At 34.8% G+C, this 9976-nt stretch overlaps 1 protein-coding gene across 1 annotated transcript; it reads left to right on the top strand.

The window, feature by feature from the left end:
• The first annotated feature begins 4864 nt into the window (after positions 1-4864).
• Positions 4865-9425, top strand: LOC109240369 (metal transporter Nramp2-like). The gene is made up of 4 exons (XM_019407000.1): positions 4865-5752; positions 6488-6624; positions 6727-7379; positions 8722-9425. The coding sequence occupies exons 1-4, from the start codon at positions 5139-5141 to the stop codon at positions 8944-8946; spliced, it is 1629 nt and encodes a 542-aa protein (XP_019262545.1). The 5' UTR covers positions 4865-5138; the 3' UTR covers positions 8947-9425.
• The last annotated feature ends 551 nt before the right edge of the window (positions 9426-9976 follow it).

Raw genomic sequence — 9976 nt, 5'->3', positions numbered from 1 at the left:
TCTTTGGCGGAATTGGATGATTTCCCTTTTTGATCACGCGCCAAACTTTGATGTCATATGACCTGGTGTATGTTTCCATACAAACTTTTCAATGAGAAAAGTGTTGTCCGTTGAAATATGGAGGTCGTACTTGAGAGGTTCCTTCTTGAAATAATGCACCGACGACTGTGTTCGATCCCTTGATCTTTTCCTCGCTAGCTGTTAAACAAAGTTCGTGAGTCTTGCTCTGATACCAATTGAAAGTACAATAGGGGGGTGAATTGTAGCTAATTTAAAATCTTGGTTGCCTAAATGTGAGTTTAGTCGACTAGTTTTGCACAGTAAACAACTTCAGTGAGAATGAAATAAACTGACAGAAAAGTAAATGAGGCGCATCAGTTTTTATACTGGTTCAGTACCGGTGTGGTACCTACGTCCAGTTTCCTTGGGTCACAAGGGTTGTCTTAGATCTTTGATAAAGGATTACAAAAGTGATGGTTTTAGTTCGTTCACCATCAACGATATTCAGCAACAATGATCTTTGTAATGTTGACACAACTCTCTTTTGTGTTCTAACTCTTCCTATATTTTGTGACACTTGTAGACTCAGGAATACCGTGTTTGTACTAAGAACTAGAAAGGCTTAGAAAACAGTTTGCGTAGTTGCGTAGCTTTCTAAGTTCTTCTGCTTCTTCCTTTATAGCCTTTTTGAGTCTTCTGCTTTCTTGTTTTCTGGGATTGTATTGCAGCAATTCTAGGAGTTCTTTCCTTGTTAGGCATATACATCTAAGAGAATGACCCAAGGGTTGCTTCGTGAATCCAGCTTAGAATGATAGCTAAATTCATCTTTATTCCTTACGAATTGCTTCCCTTGATCTTCCTTGATTTGAGACAATCTTGGTTGATTGCTTTCTTCATTCCAATTTTGGCGGATTGCTTCCTTCTTGACCTTCTGCACAATCTTCATTCAAATCTTGATTGCCGTCCATGAATAGAATCTTGGTCAATCCTGATTGATTCCTTTCTTCTTAGGCTTGATTGATGTACTTTCCAATTCAGATTATGTAGACGTTGAGTAGATCATCCTTCCTATTAGCAATGTTGTTATTTACAAGAATAGGAATCTGCATACAAAAGTATATTATTAGCCAAAACTTATTTAGGGTTATTGATCATTAGTAAATTTCTAAACTTAACAGCAACAACGTTCTTTCACTAATGAGATTGTCTGTTATAACTTGATGATTCTCAAAAAAATGGTGCATTAAAAACATTTGATTATATATTATAGATTTAAGGACATTTTTTGTTTGTAAATTATGTGAGATAAAGTTATTTTGCATATATAATATAGGACATACTTTGCTTTCATATGTGATATAGGTTACCTTTTTGTAGCAAAAATATAAGAAACAAGAGTTAAGTTTACAATGAGAAAGGATAAATTCCTTCAGATCAAGGTTGAAGGTTGCCATTGAGAATGCAATAATTTTAAATGCGAATGATTTTTAAAGTTAATTGGTCGATTGCCATCCTAACACATAACTAGCAACAATATGGGTGTGTTTGGTATGAGGGAAAATATTTTTATGGAAAATTAGTGATTTTATCACTTATTTTTCCTTGTTTGGTTGGTGAGGTGAAAAACTTTTTGCGAAAAATATTTTACTACATTTTTTTGTTGCAATGAAAGAAAATACTTTTTACTACATTATTTTTTTGAAATGAAAGAACATACTTTTTCTATATCATGAAAAGAAAGTACTTTTTTTGTTAAAATGAAAAGAAAAAAAATCATATGATAAAAAGAAAATACTCATTTATTGAAATGAAAAAGAAATACTTTGTCTATAACATGAAAATAAAGTACTATTATTAATAAAATTTCTATTTAGGGTAGGGTTGGGGCGAGGACGGGGTTGGGGTGGGTGGGGGTGGGTAGGTGGGTGGCTGTGGGGGTGGGTAGGTGGGTGGCTGTGGGGGTGGGTTGGTGGGGACGGGGAATAGAGTGGGGAATGTTGAAAAAGAGTTTTGAAAAATATTTTCCCTTCTCTTGTTAGGGAAAATATTTTCCTCCAATTGGAGGAAAATGAATTCATGAGGAAAATATTTTCCAAAACATTAGAGCCAACCAACATGAGAAAATTGGAAAATCATACCAAACACACCCTATATGTTAGAACTTATTTTAATTAAGGACAATTTTCTTACTTAAGAGTTCAATAATTATAAGTTTTTTATGACAACATTAATGTAAACTCATAAAAGAAAATTATGCATAGCTTATCCTTCTTTCTTTTTTCGTTTACGTACCATATATTTTCATGTAGAGTAGGGAACGTATGGTTTTGTTGTTCTGATATGATGTCATGTCCGATCCGTTTGAACAATTTATGGAAAAAGTTTTTGGGGAAATCTTTTTTAGAAGAACTTAAAAAAAAAAAATTGTGCAAAGATAAAATGGGATTCGTCAATTGTTGAATAAAGAAGTTTTGTGAATATTCTCAATGAATTTTTGTAAAAAGGTACCTCAATACAATTTTCTTTGGAAAAGAAATTTTCGAAAAACTTTTTTTCTGTTAGAGAAAAGCACAAACAAACACTCAAACATTTGAAGATTGCATAATGTCTCTACTATATTATGCTCTAGAAAATGAAAACAGGAATATTTGAACCGAATAAGTATAATGTCTCTTGCCTTTTTAACTTCAAAAAACCAACGAACGATATTTTAATTAGATTGAAATTCAGTTCTGATATCCCCTCTTGCTTTTGGTGCATTCATGCGTTTTCTCTTTTTTCAACAACTCAACTCATTACCTGATGAAATACGTAACTCAATTGCGTCCATATTAAATTTCGAAGGGTTCATAAATAACATTTATTTAACAATTTATATTTATATATGACAAAATAAATCGGTTTTGCTATATGTGTGCGATTTTTGTCCCCGCTTCTTTAGCTTAGAGCCCGTTTGAATTGCCTTTAAAAAGTGACTTTTCAGCGGAAATAACTTTTAAGCCAAAAAGCAATAAGTTTTGCTTTTGGCTTGTTTTAAGCAGTTTTTAACTTATTTAACCACATTTTAACTTTGTCAAACACTGAAAAAAACTAAAAAGACCTTGAAAGCTGATTTGACCAGCTTAAAAGGCAATCCAAACACCCTCTTAATCATGATTAAAGATGTATATTCTCTTTCTTTAATATGATTCAAGTTTTTTTTTGTTATTATTTTAAAATAGATAAATCCAGATGTATATACTTTTCGCATTCATGTTTTGATTTAAGTGCAAAAGGAAAACCAAGATTACAGCATTAGAAAAAAGTAGTATTTATCCCCCTGAAAGTTGAGTTGTCTTTTATTTGAATTTTAAAAAGGGTCTGAAATCAACAAGAAATAGAAAAAACTTTCAACTAAGGTTATTAATGGTACGATAAAAAAAGTAACTCCACTATAGATAAGTACTAATAAAAGTTCACAAAGAATCAGTCACCTATATTTTTCCCCTTAAAATTAGTTCACAAATAAATCATGCGATTTTTCCTCTCTAATAATCCAGAAACGACCAAACTTATAGCACTAGTGCTTGTATTTAATTTGTTCTTGTAATTGTTTTTTTCTATAAAGTTGATTGATAAATAAAAAAATACGTTATATTTTGTTTTAATGAAGATTAAAGTTGTGAAGTATTTCATGAGTGGGTATTAAAGTGATGTTTTTGTATAGTAAAACCCACTTTGAGAAAAAGACTTCCAAACTCATTAGACTATAATGTTGGTTGCTTTCGAGATACTCCTAGTACTTTACTAGGAGAAATTTGCTGGTTCAGGCATAAAAAACTCATTTTTTTTGTCTTTAACTCGATATCCGGTACTCGTGTTGGGGTTTGATTAAATTTGAAATCCCAATGAAAAGTCCCACATTTAGGGGTAAATAACGCTTCCTAACAAAAACAACTCATATCTAGGGCTCGATATCGAGATATTTGATTAAGGATGAATGAGTATTTATTACTCCATCACAACCTTTGTTGGAAGCATAAAAAGCTTTAAGGATTGATGGTATGACACAATTTATTGAATTATTTTTTCAAAAAGATACTTTTATAAAGATAAATAAAGAAGCGACAAATTTCTTTATCTTTTTAACTTTTGCCTCTTTTTTTTCTCTCCCTTTTTAACGTAATTATTCACGAATTGATTATTTAGTACCTATCAAAATAAGAGTAGCGTAATGTAAGAAAATTATAAAAAGCACCAATAAGTTCAACAGAACAAAGTTTCTTTGGCAACAAAATGTTAGTAATTAAAGTAGAACAACTCACATCTACCTGAATATTTATTACTCATTTAATTCATTAAGCTAGTCTCATTTTATTTTCATTTGAACGTTGAATAATTAAGTTCTCTAATCTAAGACGTTCTTATATTTTCTACAAAGTATTGGACATCTAAAATAAACTAAAAAAACGAGACATTAACAATAACATACCCAGTAAAATTCTATAAGTAAGGTCTGAAAAGGTAATGTGTATCATATCTTACCATTATCTTTATGAAGGTAAAGATGTTGTTTTCAATAAAATTTCGGCTAAACTCAAATAATCAATAACAACAATAAAATAACAATAACATAATGACAAGAATCTTATAAGCAGGAGAGAGTATAGTGTATATATATATATATATACCTTATACGTATCTTTGTAAAGATAGAAGAAATTGTTTCGGATAAGCCCTCAGCTAAACTCGAAAAATAAAAAAATTGAATAAATTGGAAAGTTTTCCTTTTGGCTAAGGAATTGAAGAATAACGTAACGATCAAATCACCTTTACAGGAAAACAAAAAACTCCACCAGTATCTAATTGGATAATACAGTAAGCACACGAAACATACTAACAGTAGCTTAGCTCCTAGTACAATATTTTTCACAAAAAATAAATATATATAACGACCTTTGCCACTTAGCGCCACGAGCCCGACACAATCCCATATTCTTTCCCTATCGGGCTTCCTCCTATTCGCCACCGCCGTCTACCACCAGCGCCACCGCAACCGCCACCTTTTTGCTAACATACGCCTCTCTCTCTCTCTTTTTTAACAATTCTGAACAGCGTAGGATAATTGAGGATATTCCGGTGACTGGTAAAATGATACAATGAGCTCACCTCCACAACAAGAAAATACACCCTCGGATTCCAAAGACGAAGAATCCCGCCACCTCCTTAGTACCTCTCTGCCGCAATCAACGTCGCCGTTAATTAACGGCGATGCTGATGATGGCAGCGAAGAAGAAGAATTTGCGTACGGATCTGGGGAGAAGATCCACATCGTTGATTTTGATTCAGAACCGATCGACGGTGTTGATTACAGCACGGTGCCTCCATTTTCATGGAAGAAACTGTGGCAGTTTACGGGTCCTGGATTCTTAATGAGCATAGCTTTTTTGGATCCGGGGAATTTGGAAGGAGATCTACAAGCTGGAGCAATCGCGGGTTACTCGCTTCTGTGGCTGTTGTTATGGGCCACTGTTATGGGCCTGTTGATCCAGTTACTGTCGGCGAGAATAGGCGTTGCAACGGGCCGGCACTTGGCGGAGCTTTGCCGGGAAGAGTATCCTAAATGGGCTGGGCTTTTACTATGGTTCATGGCTGAGGTGGCTCTGATCGGAGCCGATATTCAGGAAGTTATAGGAAGTGCAATTGCAATTAAGATACTCAGTCGTGGGGTTTTACCACTTTGGGCTGGTGTGCTTATTACTGCTTCTGATTGGTAAATTTGATTTACTTTTCAGTTGATTAGCTTAAAAAGATCAGTACTTTAGCTCAAATTAGCATTCAATGGGCAGTACTAGTATTATTTTGTTTGCCAATTAAATGCGAAAAATATAGTCTTTTTAATGTTCATTAACTGGGATCACGATTTGATTTTCCATATAGTACGGAGTATGTTTTTTCTTCACGCCTGGGTTTGTTAGGAGTCTTTTTCTTCTATTTAAAGCTGAGGCGTAGTCAGCATTTGAAGTTTATGAGTTTTGGATTCTAGCCTTTTTGAGTTACTAGGTTCTAAATTAATAATTGCATGCGGGATGCTTTGTGCACCGGGCTGCTTTTTTTAAAAAAAAAAATAATAAGATGAAGTTTGGGCCAAAGCTATTGAGTCCGAACCCATAGCGTCAACTCTACATCTGCCCCTGATTTAGAGAATTGTATGTTGTGTAGCGATAAGTGCGAGGCTTAAAGAACCTTTAATTTGCCGTAATAGTATTGGAAATTGGAATATAATGGACCTGAATCGAGTGAATGGATAAAGAGGATTCAGGTAGCCAACTCCAATTTTTTGGGATTGAGGTGTAGTTGATTGATTGACATAGTATGTTGCTAATGGAAGTAATCTGCTTTAGTTTGCATAAGTTACCATCATAAGCGTGATTTTACGTTTGCATACTCCTCTTGTTAGTTGATCAATCTGTTAACTAGTTTTCTTTTGTTCTGTTTTTGCAAGCAGCTTTCTTCTTTTGGTTCTTGAGAACTATGGAATAAGGAAGTTGGAAGCTGTTTTTGCTGTTCTTATTTCGACTATGGCACTGTCCTTTGCTTGGATGTTTGGAGATGCTAAACCTAGTGGAAAGGAGCTTCTAGCAGGTGCATTTCTTATTCTAGCATTTGTTTAAATTAATTACATGGAATCATTATGGTTAGGTGCTGATATGTTTCTTGTCAAATTGCTTTTTCTCATCTTCATAGGTCTCTTGATTCCAAAACTCAGTTCAAGGACAGTTCGGCAGGCTGTTGGAGTAGTTGGTTGTGTAATAATGCCTCACAATGTATTCTTGCATTCAGCTTTGGTTCAATCAAGAGAGATTGATACGAAGAAAAAAGGGCAGGTTCAAGAGGCATTGAATTACTACTCAATAGAATGCTCCTTTGCCCTTCTTGTCTCCTTTATTATCAATTTGTTTGTTACAACTGTCTTCGCCAAGGGATTCTATGGAAGTGAGCAAGCTAGTAGTTTAGGCCTTGTAAATGCAGGGCAGTATCTTCAGGATAAGTATGGTGGGGGAATGTTTCCAATCCTCTATATTTGGGGTATTGGATTATTGGCAGCGGGACAGAGCAGTACAATAACCGGTACTTATGCTGGACAGTTTATCATGGGAGGTTTTCTCGATCTACGTTTGAAGAAATGGCTTAGGGCGCTGATTACTCGAAGTTGTGCTATTGTGCCAACAATAATTGTTGCTCTGATTTTCAATAGAACTGAATCATCACTCGACGTTTTGAATGAGTGGCTTAATGTGCTTCAGTCTATACAGATCCCTTTTGCGCTTATCCCCCTTCTGACATTGGTGTCCAAGAAGGAGTTAATGGGTGTTTTTAAAATTGGGCCTACTCTCGAGGTAAGTTGACCTTCCCCATTATCTGTGGTTTCAGTTTCATGTCTATTACTTTCTGAAGATTAGATATGAAGCTGTCTCAAGTATGGTCAATTCCTTTATTTGTTTATATTTTTTCCAGAACAACTGGCTTTCATAATTTAAATCATCTTAGTTATTTAAGTGGCTAGCAGTTTTCTGTGAGTTTGATGTCAGAAAGTCTAGAATTTTGAGAAGTTGACAGAGAATGAAAAAAATCAAAACTATAAGCTAGCAAAAACAACCCACTTGTGATTAACACCATGAGTGTGTCATTTAAATATGTGTAAGCTGCTTGTTTAGTCCATAATAGCATAAATAGTTACACGATCAAGTTATTTTCTTGTGTTTCAGTATAGGTACGTACGCTCCTAGAAGTTTGAATCATCTTACTTCTTTTGAGCTAGTAGTCTTTTGCTGGGATAGATAGATTCTTCAATTGCCTTGATGTACCCTGTATCTAATGGGTGTGACAGTTTGAATCATCTTACTTCTTTTGAGCTAGTAGTCTTTTGCTGGGATAGATAGATTCTTCAATTGCCTTGGTGTACCCTGTATCTAATGGGTGTGACATCGAATAAGTATTTCGTTGCAAATTTTTCAAAATATAATAAAGTTGGCAATACCTGCATGTATCCTTACCAGATATCACAGATATGTATCCACATCCTAGTTGGCTATAGTGGCTAGTCCTAACTCCTAATAACATAGCTGTTATGTGTGTTTGATGTTCTAATGCGATACTTTGAATATTAACAACACATATGTTGTTTTATGTTTCATTTATTTTGAGAATGATGGTGACCGGATCAGAGTTCATCTCGACTAATCTAGCGAGCACCTGCTGCTTCCCACCAATACAATACCAGTTTACTTTGTCAACCAAATGCTTAGACAGATGCGAGTAAATAACTAGCTTCTTTTATCTCTAATAGAATCTGAACGTTAGTCTCCACGGTCTATTGACCGCTAGGCAACATCTTTCGGTGCTTAATGAATGTAAATCAATTGATAATGAACAATCTTAATAAAAATATTACAGAACACTCCATTCCATATAGAACTCTTTTGTTGGTTTGTTTTGTGGTTGTACACTAGCTTGACAGATTTATGACTAAGACAAACTAATACATCAAATGTGCAGTCCTTTCAGAGTTCTCTGTCTTATTTGCTATATTGCAGACTAAGTTACCCGTATCGCATGTATGAAGCCTCGTAAATTTATTAGCATTTTAAGTTTTGTATTCTAAATTTTGGACTGTCTTGTATGGGGTGCATTTTTTCCTCTGAATCCTACTTTTGAACTGCCCTTTCATTATTACTGTAGAGAGTTGCATGGACTGTTGCTGCACTAGTGATGGTGATAAACGGCTATCTTTTGCTGGACTTCGTTATCTCTGAGGTCAACGGGCTGCTGTTTGCTTTTCTGGTCTGTGCTGGGACTGCAGGTTATATTGCCTTCATTTTGTACCTTATTTCACATGGTGGTGGCAATGTTGCCAATTGGTTCAACCTACTCCGCACAAAAGGATATAGCTATGCTGGTCAATGAGACATCTAAGACTAATATTCCATCAAATCCAAATGTCGTAAATAGTAATTCACGACATGGCAGAGAGGCCATGGCTCGGGAAGTTTGGCTACTGAAGCATTTTTTTCACCTGAAGAGATTCCAATTTCATTGTGTCCTAACTGTCATAATAGATGTCCAATAGTTGTCAGCATTTGCTTTTTAGCTGTAGGTTCCCCAAAATAAATAATGGAGCAAACTATTCAGGACATTGACATCAGATATAGAGGATGAGGAAAGTATATATTCCGCTGGATGAAGATACTTCTTCATTGCAGGCCACTTCGATCCACAATGTTGTTTTTATCAAATAGATGCAGATGAACTTCAAAGCCATTGAATTTTTGTAAGAGAATATTCGATTGTGCAGTAATGTAGTATTTGGTTCAGCTGATTAGAAGTGACTTACATCAATACAAAAGAAGTGTTTGGATCTTTTCTTGTGATATACTCACTTTTTATGCTGAACTCCTATCCATAGCTTCTCTCTTTTTGCTCTGTGACATTACGTAGGGGGGTGTGTTGTAGAGGGGACAGGAGCTTTCATTGTGCTGTGTTTGGATGATTCCGCTTCCAAATTTAAAGAAGGATAAAGGGAATTTGTATTGTTAGACATTGATACCTTTTTTTAAAACTCAAACAAAGACTTTTATTAGACTGAATCAGCAAATATCTTAATTATATTTGCATTGCAGGTGTAAATTTTGGAGAGATAGGTCAATAGATTGAAATTTTTCTAAATTTGTTTTCTTGTTGCAGTAAAAGGCAAAGTTATTCGGAATCAACACAATACCATCTATCTTACTAAATCCTTGTATTTTATGTACATTGTGATGAACTACAAATGATGATGGATTAACAAAAGAATAACAAGTAGGAATATATGTATCATATCAAAACCTGCATTTCCATCAAAAACTCCGACACGAGCCGACCTTATCGGCTCGGTTTTGCATGGAACGGCATAGGAGGAATGTTAAAAATTGAGAAATGAGCACTTTCAATCAATTAT

Source organism: Nicotiana attenuata, unplaced genomic scaffold, assembly GCF_001879085.1.
Source record: "Nicotiana attenuata strain UT unplaced genomic scaffold, NIATTr2, whole genome shotgun sequence".
NCBI lineage: Eukaryota > Viridiplantae > Streptophyta > Magnoliopsida > Solanales > Solanaceae > Nicotiana > Nicotiana attenuata.
Note: the sequence above shows the minus strand (reverse complement) of the source record. Positions and strands in the feature narration are given on the sequence as shown.